At 44.3% G+C, this 21135-nt stretch overlaps 1 protein-coding gene and 1 non-coding gene across 3 annotated transcripts in view; one reads left to right on the top strand and one right to left on the bottom strand.

The window, feature by feature from the left end:
• Nucleotides 1-16183: 16183 nt before the first annotated feature.
• Nucleotides 16184-21135, bottom strand: part of EPS15 (epidermal growth factor receptor pathway substrate 15) — a 169472-nt gene continuing 164520 nt past the window's right edge. The window contains exon 25 of one of the 2 annotated variants that reach the window (XM_049774674.1): nt 16184-18775. In XM_049774674.1, the coding sequence (XP_049630631.1) occupies nt 18629-18775 (147 nt within the window). In that variant the 3' untranslated portion in view covers nt 16184-18628. The remainder of the gene's footprint in view (nt 18776-21135) is intronic. The other variant, XM_049774675.1, reaches the window with a different exon arrangement.
• LOC126012550 (small nucleolar RNA SNORA51) lies at nt 19124-19256 on the top strand. The gene has a single exon (XR_007497006.1). It is a non-coding gene; the product is annotated as a small nucleolar RNA SNORA51 (small nucleolar RNA).

The raw sequence follows: 21135 nt of genomic DNA, 5'->3' as shown, positions 1-21135 counted from the left end.
CTTTTATGTGGCTCAAATGGCAGAGCACATAAGTGTAAGATTTGGTCCCTGAAGTGTAAGGTTTGAGACCTGCTATCACATGGCCTCTTAAGCAAAACTGAGTATAGCCCTGGTGGCCCCTGAAATACTGGGCCCTGGCATTGCCCATTATTGTCTATGTTTCTCCTCCCCCCCCCCCTTCTCCACAAGGGAAGCAACATAGCTGCCTACACTTCCCCTTTGTTCTGCTTCTGCCTCCCACAGTAGCCTGAGAGGCGGCTAGGAAGGGCGGTGGTGAATGGGATGCTAATCTCCAGAAAAATGGCATCATTTCCCCATCCTATCAGACTGGTACCCAGTTATGGTGCCTGGAACTCCAAGATTATTCCCAAGCCAGCAGAATCTATGCTGCCCACTGCAGATACCTAGGTTACCTCTGCTCCTGCCTGCCATCCCAATGATGATGGCAATAAGGACCAATCCCTGTGCACCACAGCCAGGTGTGTGTGAAATGACGCCATGAAAGAGATGTGCAAGTATTGTGGCCAGGAATGTGGCCCCAGAACAGCACATGTGTGAACACTACAACTAAAAAGTAGTGATCCCCTATGGTCCCCACAGCCATGTGTATGACCCTGACAAGCACCACAACCTAGGGTATGTATCACACACACACACACACACACACACACACATACACACACACACACACACCTGCTCTGTAGTTTATGACATGTGTGTGGGGGGGAGCTGGTCTCCTTTTTATGTGTCACAGGGAGACAGAAAGGGCTCCTACTCAGTGTAGAAATTTCTTGGGCCCGGAGAGATAGCACAGCGGCGTTTGCCTTGCAAGCAGCCGATCCAGGACCAAAGGTGGTTGGTTTGAATCCCGGTGTCCCATATGGTCCCCCGTGCCTGCCAGGAGCTATTTCTGAGCAGACAGCCAGGAGTAACCCCTGAGCATCGCCGGGTGTGGCCCAAAAACCAAAAAAAAAAAAAAAAATTCTGTCAAACCCTTCTCCATGGATCATCTTTTTTTGTAAGTTTTGTTTTTGTTTTTGTTTTTGTTTTGGGGCCACACTCAGGGATGTTCAGAGGTTACTCCAACTTTGTGCTCAGAAATCACTCCTGACAGGCTCAGGGGACTGTATGGAATGTCGAAGATTAAACCCGATTGGCTGCGTGCAAGGCAGCCCACTCTAGCCTGGATCATCTTTATAGGCAACCCTCCTGTTAACGCCCCTCATGGCTCCCCAGCCATGTGACATCTCAGTTCATTGCCCTGTCAGTGGAGGCCTGAAGCTTCATCCCAAGTCCCATCACACAGTTCATCAAGAACCCTGGCTTTCTGCTCCTCAGACACTCTTCAGCCTTTGACCTGAGCTGTGTGTGTGCACTGACAAGAACATTCTGGGAACAACTGACCTTCCTGTTCACCAGACTAGTACAGCATTTTTTTCTGGGTTGACTTTTCTTCCCCACCTTTTCAGCCTTCCTTCCTTCCTTCCTTCCTTCCTTCCTTCCTTCCTTCCTTCCTTCCTTCCTTCCTTCCTTCCTTCCTTCCTTCCTTCCTTCCTTCCTTCTTCCTTCCTTCCTTCCTTCCCTCCTTCCTTCCTTCCCTCCTTCCTTCCTTCCCTCCTTCCTTCCTTCCTTCCCTCCCTCCTTCCCTCCTTCCTTCCTTTCCTTCCTCCCTTCCTTTCCTTCCTTTCTTTCTCTCTTTTTCTTTCTTTCTTTCTTTCTTTCTTTCTTTCTTTCTTTCTTTCTTTCTTTCTTTCTTTCTTTCTTTCTTTCTTTCTTTCTTTCTTTCTTCTTTCTTTCTGTTCTTTTCTTTCTTTCTTTCTTCTTTCTTCTTATCTTTCTTTCTTTTCTTTCTTCTTTCTTCTTTCTTCCTTCTTTTCTTTCTTTCTTCTTCTTCTTTTTCTTTCTTCTTTCTTTCTTTTCTTTCTTCTTTCTTGTCTTCTTTCTTTCTTTCTTTCTCTTTCTTTCTTTTCTTTCTTTCTTTCTTTCTTTCTTTCTTCTTTCTTTCTTTCTTTTTCTTTCCTTTCTTTCCTTCTTTCCTTCTTTCTTCTTTCTTTCTTTCTTCTTTCTTTCTTTCTTTCTTTCCTTTCTTTCTTTCTTTCTTTCTTTCTTTCTTTCTTTCTTTCTTTCTTTCTTTCTTTCTTCTTTCTTTTTCTCTTTCTTCCTTTCCTTCCTTCCTTCCTTCTTCCTTCCTTCCCTCCTTCCTTCCTTCCTTTTCTTCCTTTCCTCCTTCCTTCCTTCCTTCCTTTTTTCCTTCCTTCCTTTCCTTCCTCCCTTCCTTCCTTTCCTTCCTCCCTTCCTTCCTTCCTTTCTTCCTTTCTCTCCTTCCTTCCTTTCCTTCCTTTCTTCCTTTCTTTCGTTCTTTTCTTTTCTTTCTTTCTATTCTTTCTTTCTTTCTTTCTTTCTTATCTTTCTTTTCTTTCTTCTTCTTTCTTTCTTTCTTTCTTATCTTTCTTTCTTTCTTTCTTTCTTTCTTTCTTTCTTTCTTTTTCTTTCGTTCTTTCTCTCTCTCTTCCTTTCCTTCCTCCTTCCTTCCCTCCTTCCTTCCTTTCCTTCCTCCCTTCCTTTCCTTCCTTCCTTTCCTTCCTTTCTCTCTTTTCTTTCTTTCTTTCTTTCTTCTTTCTTCTTTCTTTCTTTCTTCTCTTCCTTCTTTCTTCTTTCTTTCTTGTCTTTCTTTCTTTCTTTCTTTCCTTTCTCTCTTTCTTTTCTTTCTTTTTTTCTTTTCTTTCTTTCTTTTTTCTTTCTTTCTTTTCTTTCTTTTTCTTTCTTTCTTTCTTTCTTTCTTTCTTTCTTCTTTCTTTCTTTCTTTCTTTCTTTCTTTCTTTCTTTCTTTCTTTCTTTTCTTTCTTTCTTTTCTTTCTTTCTTCTTTCTTCTTTCTTTCTTTCTTTCTTTCTTTCTTTCTTTCTTTTCTTTCTTTTCTTTCTTTCTTTCTTTCTTTCTTTCTTTCTTTCTTTCTTTCTTTCTTTCTTCTTCCTTTTTCTCTTTCTTCCTTTCCTTCCTTCTTCCTTCCTTCCTTCCTTCCTTCCTTCCTTCCTTCCTTCCTTCCTTCCTTCCTTCCTTCCTTCCTTCCTTCCTTCCTTCCTTCCTTCCTTCCTTCCTTCCTTCTTCCTTCCTTCCTTCCTTCTCTCTCCCTTTCTTTGTTTCTCTCTTTCTCTCTCTCCCACTCGCTCCCTCCCTCCCTTCCTTCTTTCTTTTTTTTTGGGGGGGGGAGGTTCACACCCGGCAGCTCTCAGGGGTTTCTCCTGGCTCTACACTCAGAAATCGTTCCTGGCAGGCTCAGGAGACCATATGGGATGCCAGAATTTGAACCACCGTCCTTCTGCATACAAGGTAAACACCCTACCTCCATGCTATCTCTCCGGCCGCTTCAGCCTTTCTTTCAAACATGCAGAAGCCCCATGCCTGAACAACTCTGCAAGGTCTAATTTGGTGCCTAGACATGATCACTACAAAACTGGAGAGCCTGAGGCTGGAGTGATAGCACAGTGGGTAGGCTATTTTGCCTTGCATGCAGCTGATCCAGGTTTGATCCTGTCATATGGTCCCCTGAGCTTGCCAGGAGAGGTTTTTTTTTTTTTTTTTTTTTTTTCTTATTGGACCATACCTGACAGCAATCAGGAGTTACTCCTGACTCTGTGCTCAGAAATTGCTCCTGGCAGACTGGGGACCATGTGGGATGCCAGGTATCGAACCCAGCTTTGTCCTGGGTCAGCCACGTGCAAGGCAAATGTCTTATTGCTGTGCTATCTCTCCAGCTCAGGTGTGGTTTCTGAACGAAGAATTGGAGTACTGCCTGAATGTTGGTCGAGGGGTGGGGAGGGAGAGAGAGACTGGATAGCCAAGAGGAAGGGAGGCCTTGATGCTGGAGTCCAGGGTCCTCAGTCTGCCTGAATGATGGGTCAGACAGGCTCATTCAGTCAATGCATTGGCATCTTTCAGAGCATATACCAGGCATGAAGAAGGGTATCCCAGGCACACAAAGCCCGAAGTCTGGTGCAGAAGTGAGGAAATTACAAACCCAGCTGGTGTTGCTGGACCTAGTTGAGCATCAGGGAGTGATGGGTGAGGAAACTTCTCAGGTCATATTCTTTGAACTCTAACCTCTGGTAATAGTGAACCACAGAACTAGGGTTTTTAAATAGTAGTCTGATGGCTGGAGAGATAGTACAGTGGCTAAGGCACTTGTGTTGCAGAGCGCCAATGAAGATTTTATCTCTGGCATCCCATATGATCCCCCATGGCCCAACAGGCGTAATCCCTGAGTGCAAGTCAGGAGGAAGCTCTGAGCATAGGTGGACATGGATCCCAAATCAAAGAAGTTAAAAATAAAATAGCCAGTCTGGGTAATGCAATTTTGGTTTTCTGGCTGCTCCTGGAGCTCAAAGGCACATGTGGGTGCTGAGGATCCAACCATGGTCACTGGCAGGTAAGACCTGGCCCTGTAAAATTTCTCTGGCACTTGAAGAGGGAGACCATTGTGCAAATAATTCTAGTTTAGGGGGACAAAAGAGTCTGGGGCACACCCAGGAGATAAAATCAGGAGGATGTGAAGGCTAGGGTGGGGTTAGGGAGGGAGGTGAAAGGATGACTCCAGGTTCTGACCAGGGTAACTGGGTGGATGACTTTGTTATTCGTTGAGATGTGAACAGGAAGTGGAACAGGTTTGGGAGTGAAAACATGGAGTTTGATTTGAGGTTTACAGAATTTGAGGCGCAGGGGGCCGGAGAGATAGCACAGTGATAGGGTGTTTGCTGCACGCAGCTGATCCAGGACGGACCTAGGTTCGATTCCTGGCATCTCATATGGTCCCCCGTGCCTGCCAGGAGCGATTTCTGAGCTCAGAGCCAAGAGTAACTTCTCTGTGCCTCCGGGTGTGACCCAAAACAAAAACAAAACAAACAAACAAACAAACAAAAAGAATTTAAGATATGGGGCTGAAGAGACAGTACAGCGTGTAAGGCGCTTGCCTTGTAGAAGCCTGTCCAGAATTCAATTCTTGGCATTCCATATAGTCCCCAATGCTGCCAGGAGTGATTTCTGAGAGCAGAGCCAGGAATCACTCCTGGGAATTGCTAGTGTGACCCCCAATATTGAGGTGTTCATAAGACAGCAGGAAATAGCAATTTGGGGGGGGATAACAAAGTGAACTTTAAATACCGACACATAAAGAAATTGGGGCAAGTCACAAGGGAGCACCCCCCTCTTTTCTATGGGAACGTTGGTCCCAACTCATCCAGAGGAACTTAGGGGTTTGGGGACCCAGAATTTCCTTGCACACTTCCCCCAGAGGCTCAACTCTCCTGCGAAGGGCTCCCAGCTCAGTTCGTGCTCTAGCGCGGGGAGGTCCCGCTCTCTGCCGCGCCGCGAGTGGCCCATTGCTGGCTGTCTGTTCCCGACCCGTCCCCAAGCGCCCCCAGACCCCGATGGTACCTGTGCTGGCTTCTCCGGGACGCCGCTCCCCTCCAGGGGTTGAGAAAGGCCATGGGTGCGGGCGGCGACGGCGGCTCGGGCTCCTGCAGGGATCCGCGCTCTTCCCCGCACCCCGTGCCTGGGGGCCCCGATCAGTCCTGCGTGTGCGAGCAAGACCGCTCCCGCCGGGAACTTGCCGACATCCAGCAAGCTCCGGGTCCAGGGGCTGGTGTCACCATGGCTGCAGGTTGCCCAACTCCAGAACCTGCCCTGCAGGGCGGTGCTCCAGAGCCTGGGGAGTCAAGAACTGGGGGGGGGGGGGGGGGGGGGGGGGGCAGGCAGGAGACAGAAGGAACCGCTGTGGGACCCCAGAACACGCTTTTCCAGAAACCAGGTCTTCAGTCATGTGCATTGTGATTTGGGGGGGGGGGGGGCGCTCAGGGGTTACTCCTGGCTCTGTGCTCAGAAATCGCTCCTGGCAGGCACGGGGAACCATATGGGATGACAGGGATAGAACCCAGGTCTACCTTGGGCTGTCCACCTGCATGGCAAGCGCCCTACCGCTGTGCTATCACTCTGGTCCCTGCATTGTGAATCTTCACGGTCAGTCACTGACATAGGAACATCAGATCTGGCACAGGGAGCACCCAGGGCCCCGAGAGGGACTGCCAGGTGGCCCTGGAGATGACTTCCTGTCTCTGAGGGTTGTCTCAGTGAGAGGCTGGCGGGCAGGGAGGCTGCCTGAGGTTCGGTTGGGTCTGTAATAACCAGAGGAACATTCTCCAGTGAGCCAGACCTGACAGCAGACATTTGACTCATATTCTCTATTTCACCACTCATTTCCCTTTTACAGGTGAGAGAGGAAGGCCCAGCTGAATGACTTTCCAGAGACCAACCTGTGGAGTCAGATCATAGGAGCAGCCAGGTTTGCCTCCATCCTACCTAAAGCCCCAAAGTGGGCTGGGCACGAGTGGAAGGTCTGGGCAAAGCTGCCTAGAGAGAGGTCCCCCTCCCCATATTCTCTGGGTAGCTTCTCTCAATTTCCTCTCGGGCAGCACAAAATATGCGACCTTTCCCACTTGCTCTGATATGCTGTCGTCTTTGCAGATCAACAAGGCTGAGAATGCTGTCGGCCTGACCTTCCAGATCTGGAAATTCCAGTTATAGGGCACTCAGGGCCCATACCCCTCTGTGCACAGAACCTTGACCAGCTTGGCAACACTGCGCTGCAAATGGCCAACTTCCTCCGAGGCTCACAGACTCCAGATGAATTCAGGCCCCATCTAGCTCAGCCGCTTGCTCCAGAAAGACTTCCTGGATCTCTCCAAGTGGAGGAATCTCTCCCTCGTCAGGAGCTTTATTTTGGCCTGTCTCATGCTATTTTTAATCTCTACTTCAAGCAAGGCACATTCTTGTATTTATTGACAAAATGAGAGTAATGTCTCTATCAGATGAGTAGTTGTGAGGATGAAATCAGTGTGTTACATATACATACTACCAGTGAATTTTATTGACAATGGGGATTGAATTATCCTTTATATCTATAAACTTTCAAGGCACAAGTTTATCCCTTTCAATTTAATAATATTCTTAAAGATTATTTTATTTTTTCCTTAATACTTTTGGTCATTCCTGGCTTATTGCTTCAGTGTCAGGGATAGAACCTGGGCCTGAGGCCTTCTTCATGAATAGTATATGTTCCAGTGTTTTGTGCTATCGCCCCAGCCCTTTATATTCATTATTTGATTTGTGGGCCACACCTTGCATTGCTCAGGAGTAACTTCTGGCTCTGTGTTTAGGATTACTCCTGGTGTTCAGTTGGGAAGCCAAGGATCAAAGCCAGGTTGGTCATGTGCAAAGCAAGTGTCCTACCTGCTATGTGAAAACGGGACCCAGCAAATGGGGCAATATATATCTCCTCAAGCTCCCTTTTATTCTTTTTTAATTGAAATGACACTGCACTGCATGAACAGGCAGTTGCATGGAAAGTCAACAAAGTCAACATCCCTTCGTCCTGATTTATCTACCTTCGTATCCTCCCTTCTCTTATAATTGTTATCGTTCTGTCTTCTTTCTTTCTTTCTTTCTTTCTTTTTCTTTCTTTCTTTTCTTTTCTTTTTCTCTTTTCTTTCTTTCTTTTCTTTCTTTTTTCTTTCTTTCTTTCTTTCTTTCTTCTTTCTTTCTTTTCTTTCTTATCTTTCTTTCTTTTCTTTCTTTCTTCTTTCTTTCTTTCTTTCTTTCTTCTCTCTCTTCTCTCTCTCTCTCTCTCTCTCTCTTTCTTTCTCCCTCCCTCCCTCCTCCCTCCCTCCCTCCCTCTTCTTTCTTTCTTTCTTTCTTCTTTCTTTTCTTTCCTTTCTTTTTTCTTTTCTTTCTTGCTTTCTTTCTTTCTTTCTCTTTGCTTTCTTTCTTTCTTTACTTTCTTTCTTTCTTTTCTTTCCTTTCTTTCTTTTTTTGATTTCTGGCTTTATGCTCAGAAATCGCCCCTGGCAGGCACAGGGGACCATATGGGATGCCAGGATTCGAACCACCATCCTTCTGCATGAAAGGCAAATGCCCTACCTCCATGCTATCTCTCTGGCTCCATCTTTCTGTCTTCTTAACCATGGATATGACAGTTCCTAGTGAGCTGAAGTCCAGACTCAACTCCTGACACCATATGGTCTCCTGAGCATTGATAGGAGTGAGTCCTTAGCTCCTACTCTAAGCATAGAGCTGGGAGTAGTCCCTGAGTACTGCCTGGTGTGCAGTACAAAAATCTTAAAAAAAAAAAATTAAAAGGGAAGAAAGAAAAAGTAACACATTTAGAAAATGCAATCTCCTACAGAGGAGAGAGCCTTCTGAAAGCAAGGAATTCCACACCCCAGGACACCGGGATGCAGGCCATTCTAAAATGGGATGGGGTCCAGCCTCTGGGATGGCTGAGCAAGTGGTTTGCTCAGTGTTTACATGTGTCCTGCAGAACTCCAGGGAGTATAAGGACTATGCTCGATGTAGGCTTTTTGCTAGGGATCCAGGGTTGCTGGATGCTCCACCCCACCCCCAAATCCCTATAACTCAAAATGCTGCCTCTAAGACCAGGGTAGAGGGGCAGTGGGGTTATCGGAGGGAGTTTCACAGCCAAGGCAGCAGTGCTGGAGCCTGGCTGGGTCTCTCCTCAAGTCAAGCCTCTTCCATTTATTCCCATCTTACATTTCTCTCTATTGTAAGTGTTCTGAGGATTAAACAAGATAATACATATTCAAAGCCTTACTGCTGGGCTTAGGGAAAATTCTGTGTTAGATATTTTTCCTTCCTACAAAAGAAATTTAGTCCTTCCAAGTTCTGATTCCAGAGGAAACAGGCTGAAAGTAAGTCCAGAGGTTTTGGGCAACCAATAATATTCTTTAGTTATTGTGGTGGGAAAAAGTAGGTAAAGTCTCTCTGCCAAGATATACCTTCTCTTCCATCAGATAATCTTTTTTACACTTGGATTTGTACAACTGGAACTGGCACTTATTACTTGAAAAGTTTTTAAAAAGTGGGGGGAGGCCGGCGAGATAGCATCGAAGTAAGGCGGTTGTCTTCCATGCAGAAGGACGGTGGTTCGAATCCCAGCATCCCATATGGTCCCCTGTGCCTGCCAGGGGCAATTTCTGAGCGTAGAGCCAGGAGTAACCCCTGAGCACTGCCGAGTGTGACCCAAAAACCAAAAAACCCAGCAATTTGCACTTTATTTTATGACCTTATATAAGTGTGTCTGTATATGTATTATATATTGTTCATTATATTAATATATATTATATATAGTTGTATAATATGTAATATATTCCATATAGTTGTTTTGGGACAACACCCGTTTAGTCCTCACTTTTTTCTCAGAAATAACTTTTGGGGAACCACATGCGGTGCCAGGAACAGAACTGTAGTTGGCTGACTATAAAGCAAATGCCCTACCTGCTGTACTATTTCACCAGTCCTCAGTATATATTTAAAACAAATGTATTACATAATCTTTAAATGGTGATAATTAACATAATGAAAAATGGCACAGGAGAGTAGGTGGAAACTAAGATTGAATATAAATGGAAAATGATGGGGCTGGAGCTGTGGTGCAAGTGGTAGGGTGTTTGCCTTGCACGTGGCTAACCTAACCTAGGAAGGACTGAGGTTCAATCCCCTGGCGTCCCATATGGTCCCCCAAGCCAGGAGCGATTTCTGAGTGCATAGCCAGGAGTAACTCCTGAGTGTCACTGGGTGTGGCACATAAACCAAAAAAAAATTTTAAATAAATGAAGCTGATTATTGATATGTGGGCATTCATTGTACAGCACAACCGTTTTTCAAGTCACTCTATAGTCTAAACTGACCTCAGGGCTTGAGTGATAGTATAGCAGATGAGGACTTGCCTTGCATGTGGATGACTGGGGTTCAATTCCTGGCCCCCCCATTGCTCCCCAAGTCCCCTGCCAGGGTCCCTGAGTACAGAGCCAAGAATAAGCCCTGAGTTCTGCCATGTGTGGAACTCTCCAAAGGATTAAACTGTTAAATTGATCTCATGACCCAACTAATGTACTACAGTGTATCTGAAATATATTGTGTTAGAGTAAAATTATAAACATTTCCGAAGGATCTCATACATTATAATCAGATTAGAAAAATTTTTTGGGGGGGCCACACCCAGTGGCTCTCGGGGGTTAATTCTGGCTCTGCACTCAGAAATCTCTCCTGGCAGGCTCAGGACCATATTGAGTGCTGGAAACCAAACCCGATAAGTCCTGGGTCAGTCGCTGTGCTATTGATCTGACTCCTTATGTATTTTTAAGACTTTTTTTTTTTGATTTTGGGCCACACCTGGTGCACTCGGGGATTACTTAAGGCTCTGGACTCAGAAATCGCTCTTGGAAGAATTGGGGGCCCATATGGGATGCTGGGGATAGACCGGGGTCTGTCCAAGGTTGGCTGCATGCAAGGCAAACGCCCTACTGCTATGCTATAGCTCCAGCCCCTTAAGAACTTTGTTTTGTTTTGGGCTTACACCGGCAGTGCTCAGGGCTACTCCTGACTTCACACTCAGAAATTGCTCCTGGCAGGCTCGGGGGACAATATGGGATGCCAGGATTTGAACCACCCGTCCTTCTGCATGCAAAATGCATGCCCTACCTCCATGTTATCCCTCTGGCCCCCCCTTACGAATTTTTTTGGGGAGGCCATACCTGGTGGCACTCCTGGTTCTCTGCTCAGAACTAGCTCCTAGCAGGCATGGGGGACCAAATGGCATGCCAGGATTCGAACCACTGCCAGTCCTGGGTTGGCCGCTCACAAGGCAAACGCCCTACTGCTGTGCTATCTCTCTGGCCACGGACTTTTTTTTTTGGGTGGAGGTCACACCTGGCAGCGCTCAGGGGTTACTCCTGGCTCTATGCTCAGAAATCGCTCCTGGAAGGCTCTGGGGAACCATATGAGATGCCGGGATTCGAACCACCGACCTTCTGCATGCAAGGCAAATGCCTTACCTCCATGCTATCTCTCCGGCCCCTTGACCCCGAACATTTTAAATTATGTTTATTATCTTTATTTAAACAGTGATTACAAATGTGATTGTAGTTGTTATGATTACAGTCATGTAAAGAACACCCCCTTTCAACAGTGCAGGATTCCCACCACCAATTTCCCAGATCTCCCTCCTCCCCACCCCACCCACACCCGTACTTAAGACAGGCTCTCTATTTCCCTAATTCATTCACATTGTTATGATAGTTTTCAGTGTAGTTATTTCTCTAACTGCACTCATCACTCTATGTGGTGAGCTTCATGTCATGAGCTGCACCTACATGGGTAAATGGGGGGAATGGTTGGGACTGAGGCAGTAAAAGATTAGAAATGAGCTTTATAGGGCAGTATCAAGGTATGTATGTGTATATATAGATATGCTTTTGAAATGGAGACCAAGGAGAAAAAATTTCCAGTGACTGTCCCAACATAAACCAGTGCTGCAATGGCCCGCCCTCCTCCCAAAGCGCATTCCCATTAGTGTAGGAGGGAGAGGTAGGGGGAAAGCCTGATGACCCCTATAGAGTTCACCTGGACCAGCGCCCAGGGAAGGCCTGGAGTCCAGGGGAGAAAAAGGGGGGCAGCTGGGGGCCTGCCAAGCCTCCCAGCACTCCCTAGGCTAGGGAGAAGGCCTCCGGCATGGGGCCTCCCCAAACCCCATACCTGGCAAGAGCTGGCCTCCAGAATCAAAGAGGAAACTGGGAGCCAGATATCTGTCCACCCTCTTCCCCATGCACCTCCCCCCTGGAGTACGGAGGGAGGGGGGAAGCCTGAGGACCCTCAAGAATCCACCTGAACCCACTTCTGGCCATCTGAGCTGGCACCCAGGGAAGGCCTAGAGTCCAGGGGAGAAAGAGGGGGATGGCTGGGGGCTGTCCTTCTGCATGCAAGGCAAACACCTTACCTCCATGCTATCTCTCCGGCCCCTTGACCCCAGACTTTTTTTTTGGGGGGGCCACATCCGGTGGTGCTCAGGGGTTACTCCTGGCTGTCTGCTCAGAAATAGCCCCTGGCAGGCATGGGGGACCATAGGGACACCTGGATTCGAACCAGCCACCTTTGGTCCTGGATCGGCTGCTTGCAAGGCAAACGCCGCTGTGCTATCTCTCCGGTCCCGACCCCAGACTTTTTAAAGAGAAAAATAATTACATGCGGTAGGTCATTATTGATTGAATATCCAATCAGAAACTAAGAGTATGAAGGGAAGCCTAAGGAGTATGATTATTGGTATCAGACTTTAGGTTCTAAAAACCTGACTGTTGTATGGAGAATGGTTTGAAAGTGGAGAAAAAAAAACCAAGACAAGAAGAACAGGCACTGCAGAGGTGAAAAGAGATGAAGATGAAGATGAAGATAAAAATGGGTGGGGAGGACAGACTGAATTATATGTAACACAGAAAAGCCAGACTGTGGTAGTGATTTGGAGCCTGGCATATAAATATCTGATAAATAACATGATCAATGAAAAGAATTAAATGGCAGTCCAGTGTCTGAAAACAAAGATAGACAAAGTCACCCAAAGAGCTCTTATGGCAAAGCATACCATAACCTGGCTAAATGTTTTTATCTAAAAAGCACATTCACACTCCTGGGGATATGCCTTAGGAACAAAAAAAAACACAATACAAAAATGCCCTCTGCACGCCTATATTCACTGTAGTACTATTTAAATAGCTAGAATCTGGAAACAACCTAGATGCCCAACAACAGATGAGTGGCTAAAGAAACTGTGGTGCATATACACAATGGAATACTATACAGCCATCAGGAAAGATGAACTCACCAAATTTTCCTACACATGGATGGACATGGAAACTATTTGCTGAGTGAAATGAGTGAGAGGAAGAGAGACAGACACAGAATAGTCTCACTCATCTGTGGGATTTAAGAAAAATAAAACAATATGGTAATAATAACCAGAGACAGTGATGAGGGCCAAAAGGAACAGCTCCTGATATGAAGCTTACCACAAAGAGTGATGAGTTCTCTTAGAAAAATAACTACACATGGGGCCGGGCGGTGGCGCTGGAGGTAAGGTGCCTGCCTTACCTGCGCTAGCCTAGGAGACGGACCGCGGTTCGATCCCCCGGCGTCCCATATGGTCCCCCAAGCCAGGAGTGACTTCTGAGCGCATAGCCAGGAGTAACCCCTGAGCGTTACCGGGTGTGGCCCAAAAACCAAAAAAAAAAAAAAAAAAAAAAAGAAAAATAACTACACCAACAACTATCATAATGGTAGTGAATGAGAGAAATAGAACACTTGTCTCGAAGACAGGCTGGGGAGGTGGGAGACAGTGGGGACAGGAGGGGAGAGATGGGGGAGCATTGGTGGCTGGAAGGTTGCATTGGGGGTTTCTTTTTATGACTGAAACCCAACTACAAACCTGTTTATAATCATGGTGTTTAAAGATATTATTAAAAAAAATAAATAACGGGGCCGGTGAGGTGGCACTAGAGGTAAGGTGCCTGCCTTGCAAGCGCTAGCCAAGGAAGGACCGTGGTTCGATCCCCCGGCATCCCATATGGTCCCAAGTCAGGGGCAATTTCTGAGCGCTTAGCCAGGAGTAACCCCTGAGCATCAAACGGGTGTGGCCCAAAAAACCAAAACCAAAACCAAACAAAACAAGCACGTTCATCAGAGGGCAGCCCTGGACATATTAACCTCAGAGGTAGAAGGCAGGAAAGGGTATTTAGCTCATCAGCTTGAGATACGTTAAGCTCTGTCACAACTTTTATCAGACACTGGCATTATGGTCGTGACTTTGATCACTGTGAACCTGCTTAATGGGAGCTGTTTTACTGATGAAAATCAGGCCCTGGTGCTTGACGGTCAGCTATTAGGCCAGAATATTTCGCTAAAATAATAAATGCCAGTTGAGTGAGACCTGGGAGAGGCTGCTTGGTGGTCTTTCTCTTCCACAAGTCCTGATTGTGAATGGTATGGTCTCATGAGAGCTGTGCCTTTTTTGCTGACAGTCAACTCTATGCTTTTATTAAACATTAGGAACAGAATACTACACCTGAGGGGCACCGCTTCTGTAAAGTCTACTCTAATCTTTTTGGCTAGAACTACTTGCCCCTCTTTCTGTCGCAATACTTGTTAAAGCTCTCAATATGCAGCATTTTGATACTAAATATAAATGAATGTCCATCTGCTCTACTCCAGTACTGATGTGAAGGACCTCGTACAAGTCCTCTGTATTCCTAGCTCAGCAGAGTCCTCAGAACACAATACACTCCAGCAAAGTGAATGAAACATCAATGACCAAAGCCACAGGGCTTTCTGGCAACACGTATACATTAGACCCATTCATCAAAGCGTGATGCAGGGACTGAACATGGTATCTAGAACGAAACCCCCTAGGTTTGAGAATTCTAGCTCTGTGATCCTGGGCAAGATACTTAAGTCTTTTATTTAATTTATTTATGTATTCTTTTGCTTTTTGGGCCACACTCGGTGATGCTCAGGGGTTACTCCTGGCGATGCGCTCAGAAATCACTCCTGACTCTGGGGACCATATGGGACGCTGGGGGAACAAACTGCCGTTCATCCTAGGTTAGCACATGCAAGGCAAATTCCCTACTGGCACCTTGTGTGTGTGTGTTTTGGTTTTTGGGTCACACCCAGCAGCGCTCAGGGGTTGCTCCTGGCAGGCTCGGGGGAGCATATGGGATGCCGGGTTTCAAACCACTGTCCTGCATGCATGACAAATGCCTAACTTCCATGCTATCTTTCCGGTCCCGATACTTAGTCTTTTTGTAGCTATTAATAGGGACCAATGGTATCTAAAGGATTGCTATGAAGATCCAAATGAGTTAGTATATGTAAAGTAGTTAATATAATATTGGAAGTCAATAAGTGGTAAACAATCTGTTGGCTTGCAATGACTTTTTAAAAAAAATGTCTTTAAGATTGGAGCTGCTGCGGGGCCGGAGAGATAGCATGGAGGTAAGGCGTTTGCCTTTCATGCAGGAGGTCATCGGTTCGAATCCCGGCGCCCCATATGGTCCCCCGTGCCTGCCAGGAGCTATTTCTGAGCAGAGAGCCAGGAGTAACCCCTGAGCACCGCCGGGTGTGGCCCAAAAAAAAAACAAAAAACAAAAAACAAACAAAAAAAAAGATTGGAGCTGCTTGACATTACAAAGAAGAATCTGTAAGTGAAGTAGAGTGGCAAGGTAAAATAACTTTAGACTGAGTGAGTTGAGATTTGACAGAACTTGAAAGAGATGAGTCAGGGATGTGGCTCAGTGATAAAATGCCTGCAGGAATCTATAATTCCAGCACTGTAAAACAACAAACAGCAACTTGCACTAGGGCTGGAGCACATGCTTTGCATGCTAGAACCCTCAAGTCTAATCCTCAGCACCACATGATCCCAAACACCGCCATATGCAAGGCCCAGCCTCCCCACCTCCACCCTGTTCTGAACAGTCTGGAGTAGGCAGTAGTCCCCGAGGACCCAAGAGCAGGGCCTAAAACACCAACCAACCAAATTCCATTCCCCAATATTCTTTCAAGAAAACAAAAAGACTTGAATTACTACATGGTTCTTTCTTTTTTTTTTTGGTTTTTGGGCCACACCCGGCTGTGCTCAGGGGTTACTCCTGGCTGTCTGCTCAGAAATAGCTCCTGGCAGGCACGGGGGACCATATGGGACACTGGGATTCGAACCAACCATCTTTGGTCCTGGATCAGCTGCTTGCAAGGCGCTGTGCTATCTCTCCGGGCCCTGTTCTTTCTTTTTTAAATTTACTTTTTTTTTGGTTTTTGAGCCATACCTGGCGGCGTTCAGGGGTTACTCCTGGCTCATGCTCAGAAATCACTCCAGGCAGGCTCGGGAGACCATCTGGGATGCCGGGGATCAAACCTGGGTATGTCCTGTGTTGTCACTCCAGCCCCACTACAGTGGTTCTTGGATATTCGTGAGTTTTACAATCATCTAGGCACTTGTTCAGAAAATTAGGGGGTCTATACCTAATCAATTTAGAAACTGCTGATGAAGGGGCTGGAGCAACAGCACAGCAGTGTGGCATTTGCCTTGCATGTGGCTGCCCAGGACGAACCGTGGTTAGATGCAAGGCAAGTACCCTACTCACTGTACTATTACTTCTGCCATAAACATTATAATTCCTGAATAAAAAGCAGGCTGACCATTTAACCTGTTTATCACTTGTGGTAATAATTAAGGTCGATGTCAGACTGTTCTAAATCCTAGTTATCAATTAAGTAGAAAAATGAACTGGAAAATGCTTTATAGGGTAATATACTTTATTACTTAAAGTTTATTCTCATAATTACATTCTACAATTTAGAAGGCTGAAACATAAGAGAAATTTCTATAGAGAGCCCAAATAAATCTGAACAAGTACACAGCAGATGGTTTAACTCTAAGTAGTGCCATTAGCTTTCAGAAATACTTATTTGTCCTTTTCAAACACATGTGTTGGTGACAATCAACGCTGTAAAATATAATCACAAACGACTCTAAGACACTCATCCTACACAAGTATGCATGGAGATATATTTATATAATATATACATTTTTAATATTATATTGGTCCACTGAGTATACATATTTTAACAAAAGATAATCATCTATTTAATCCAGTTAAACATACATAAGATTAGGGTACACTTATTACATTAAAAGTTGGAGCTTATAAGTTACAGTTATTTAATATTTTTCAGAGTGTATTTAATTAAAAAAAATATTTTAAAAGCTTTTCAAACATCTGTTCATTTTCCCAGTGCAAAAGAAGGTTGTTCAAGTTAACTTACATTTTTATACTGACTTGTAGGGAAAGAAAAACCCCAAACCACTATTCTAATCACAACTTTCAACACCACCGTCTTCTTCTTCTTCTTCTTTTTTTTTTTGGGGGGGGTCACCTCTGGCAGTGCTTGGACTTATTCTTGACTCTGCCCTCAGGGATCATACCTGATGGGCTGGGGACCATAAGGATGCTGGGGATTGAACCTGGATCAGCAGCGTGCAAGACAAATGCCCAACTTGCTATACTATTACTCAAGCCCCACTAACACTCCCTTCTTCATCAGCATCTCAGAATAACCTTAGGTGACCAGATTAGTTTATAAATAGGAAAGCCTTGTGATTATGTATTCAGCCCTTGCTTCATAAGTCTGATTCTTGTGCTGAAATATTTCCATTTATAAAAGTAGAAAATTGTTAGCAGTGCAAGAAAGTGGCTTCAGGTTGTTTTAACAGCAGCTTTCCAACTGTATTTGGAGAGAAAAAAGCACCATTTCAAGATGAAGTTAACTGAATATTTTTGGAATTTATTCAGAGGCAATAAGTTACTCTGATTAACACAGATCAAACCACCTTAGCTTAGTGACCACAGATGCTTTAAATTAGTTGTTAGGTGAAATTTTGTCTTGGTATTCGAGACAGTATTTAAGTCAGTAACTGTTGTTTAAAATATTAAGATTACAATTTACAGCCTACTTCACAGTCTATTTCAAATTCAGCTTGTCTGGTGGGTCAGTTTTACAGGATACAGACCTTTTATAAAAGAAGAGCTCTGATAATTTGGCAGGTATTTTCTCTCCCAATTAAAAAAAAAGATTTTTTTTGTTGTTGCTATCTTGCCAATTTTATAGATGAAAACTATGAAGTTAAATTACTTTAAATCATAAATATGGGCAAGAAGCAAAAATATGATATATTTAATACATGTCACTTTTTTCATTTGAATTCAGTGAAAGTTACTGTATTTCAAGTAATTAAGCCTCATTAAAGCAAACTATATATATTATACATAAAAATTAAAGTACCTTCCAGTTCTATCTTGCTCACGTTTCTTCTACAAAAATACAAAAACAAACCTACCATGAACTGAAGAGGGCAGCATCATAGCACAGGCAGAATGGCCGCCAGGATATGATATTTGCTTACCTTATTACTGATGGTTGTATTTTAGGTGATAAATGTTTCCAGTCTAGCACTTGAAATTATGGAGAGGAATCTACTTATCTTTAAATCTAGAAAATATTTAAATATACTTCCCATCATGAGGCTTTAATATATTATTTAGGAAAAGGTTGAGTCTGGATATGTAACAGTCCAACCTACATCCCCTTTTAATAGTGGAGTCAATTTAATGTGAAATATTTTTTCATGTCTAAAAGCATATTGAATAGAATTTTTATTATAAGGAAATATAAACATGCACTTTAAACTAGCCAATTTGCACTATTATCAGAAATATAGGATGTTCTTCTCTCCCTTAACTATTCAAGTCATGGGAGAAAATACTTCAAACTTTAGGAGACCCCCCCACTAGCTAACATCAGAGTAACTACAGACAAAGGTAGCATAGGGGTGGAACTATTTTTCTATTTTCCAGAAGGCAGAAATGTGTGTGCTCTAGCTTTACAAATTAAAGTAGCATAGGCAAGCAAAAGCTCACAGTAAATGTACACCAGAACTGGTGTCCGACTATGTTACTGCTTTTAAGGAGAAAAAAATATCTGAAATGGAATAAAGCAAACAAAAAACACCCCCCAAAACAAACAAACAAACCCAAAACATCACCCAACAAACTTCTGTCACATTTACAGGAATCACAGACCATTGTATTCCCATGCTGATAGGTAGTTTTGAAACACACTGTAAATAGCTTCAATATTGAAGAAGAGTATTGTGTGGTTGACGAAGGATAGGCGAATTCTTCATGCTTCTGATATTTCAGATTTGCTAAGTGCAATAGCCAGTTCTAAGTCTTCCTGTTCTTGCTGACTCAGTCGGGCAAGCCGCTGTTCTTCCTCTCTCTCACTTTCCCTCTTGGCCCATTCAATCATATCTTCTTCAGAGGGATACTGTCATTCAAAAGACAAGTGGACAAGTAAGTATAATAAAAGAAAATTTATAAAGGGCACTTACTTCTTTCATCTGAAAAACTATGGGAAAATAGTCTGTTTATCCCCCACCTTTGAAAATGCACAACTGTGGCTCAATTTTTGTTTTTCTGTTTTTTTTTTTGCCACACCCATTTGACGCTCATGGGTTACTTCTATGTGCTCAGAAATTGCCCCGGCTTGGGGGGAGCATATGGGACACCAGGGATCGAACCACTGTCTGTCCTAGGCTAGCGCTTGCAAGGCAGACAGACATCTAGCGCCACCTCTCCGACTCCAACTGTGGCTCTATTTAAAAAACTCAGTGCAGGCCTCCCACTTCTTACCACAGGCTGTGTTCTTTACACTGTCTGTATAGAAAGAGGAGGTACAGTAAATGCACCCCATATACACCTCAACTCTGGCCCTTTGCCTGGTCTGTATTGTGAATTGGGGGACAAAAAAAACTCAGTGCAGTATAAAAGATAGTCTATTAAACATTATATATAAACATTATTAAACATTAAACATCTATTAAACTTAATTTACTTATTTTTGAATTTTGGGATCACATCTGGCAGTGCTAAGGGGTTATTCCCAACTCTATGCTTTAAGGTCACTACAGGTTGACTGTGCAAGGTAAGCCCTTAAACCCTGAACTATCTTTCCAGCCTCAAGAAACAAAATTCAAGAAGTATAAATGATTGAGGTGAATTAGATTTAAAAACAGGAGAGGAAAAAAAAACAAAACAGAGAGGATTACTAGTCTTTTAATCTACTGCAAAACATTTACTATTAGTGAGCATCTTGGAATAATTTATTTTCCATTTAATCTCACCGATGATTTCCTATCCTACCTCTGCTAATCTTTTATGTACAGAAAACTAAGCAGCAAAAATGTATTGCACTTTTGAGTTTGCTATATATGAGTAATGGAGATACTAAACAACATGTGGGTCAAGCAATTTTTTTAATGAATTACAAAGATTTTGGTGGGCTTTGAGAACTTTGTTTTGTTTCATTTTTGCCACTCCCAGCTGCATTCGGACATCACTCTGGCAGTGCTTAGGAGACTATAAGTGGTGTGGGAATCCAATTTAGCTAAGTGCAGGACAGGCCCCTTACCCACTATACTAGCTCTCTAGCTCTGATCCAGTCTAAATAAAACTCAACACTGGTAATTATTATTATTTTTTTGTTTTGTTTTTTGGGCCACACCCGTTTGACGCTCAGGGGTTACTCCTGGCTATGCACTCAGAAATCGCCCCTGGCTTGGGGGGACCATATGGGACACAGAGGGATCGAACCGCGATCATCCTACGCTAGCACTTGCAAGGCAGACACCTTACCTCTAGCGCCACCTTCCCGGCCCAACACTGGTAATTATTAGGGAGGGAAATTATTTTCCTTCTTTTTTTTTTTTGGTTTTTGGGCCACACTCAGCTTTGCTCAGGGGTTACTCCTGGCTGTCTGCTCAGAAATAGCTCCTGGCAGGCACGGGGGACCATATGGGACACCGGGATTCGAACCAACCACCTTTGGTCCTGGATCAACTGCTTGCAAGGCAAACGCCACTGTGCTATCTCTCCGGGCCCTATTTTCCTTCTTTTTGGTTTTTGGGCCACACCTGGTGGTGCTCATAGGACCATATGAGATGGCAGGGGATCAAACCCAGGTCAGTCACATGAAAGGCAAAAGGCCCCACAGTTGTACTATTGCTCTCGCCCTGAAATTTTTTATGTTTTTTGTTTCTGGGCCACACCCAATGGTCCTTGGGGGTTACTCGCTCAGAAATCACTCCTGGCAGACACAGGGGACCATATATGGGATGTGAACCACCATTGGTCCTGGGTTGGCGGCTGCTTGCAAGGCAAATGCCCTACTGCTGTGCTATCTCTCCGACCCCTCGAAATATTTTTTTTTTTTTTACCCCAAGTAGCAACCTTGGGCCCGGAGAGATAGCACAGTGGTGTTTGCCTTGCAAGCAGCCGATCCAGGACCAAAGGTGGTTGGTTCGAATCCCGGTGTCCCATATGGTCCCCTGTGCCTGCCAGGAGCTATTTCTGAGCAGACAGCCAGGAGTAACCCCTGAGCATAGCCGGGTGTAACCCAAAAACCAAAAAAAAAAAAAAAAAAAAAAAGTAGCAACCTTGTCAGATACTAGTCTATTTGGTTTCAAGTCTTGTCATCTAGACAAATACTACTGAAAGATGAAATAAAACGACAGGGAAATAATTTTCTATTCCCTATGGAATAAACTCCCTTGAAGCTTATAATACTAATAAAATATTTTATATGAAAAGAAAGCAGTTTTATAATGACCTATTTTAATTATACGATAT

The sequence above is a fragment of the Suncus etruscus genome, chromosome 6 (genome assembly GCF_024139225.1).
Source record: "Suncus etruscus isolate mSunEtr1 chromosome 6, mSunEtr1.pri.cur, whole genome shotgun sequence".
NCBI lineage: Eukaryota > Metazoa > Chordata > Mammalia > Eulipotyphla > Soricidae > Suncus > Suncus etruscus.
The sequence above is the reverse complement of the archived record's forward strand: the minus strand, read 5'-3'. Positions and strand labels throughout refer to the sequence as shown.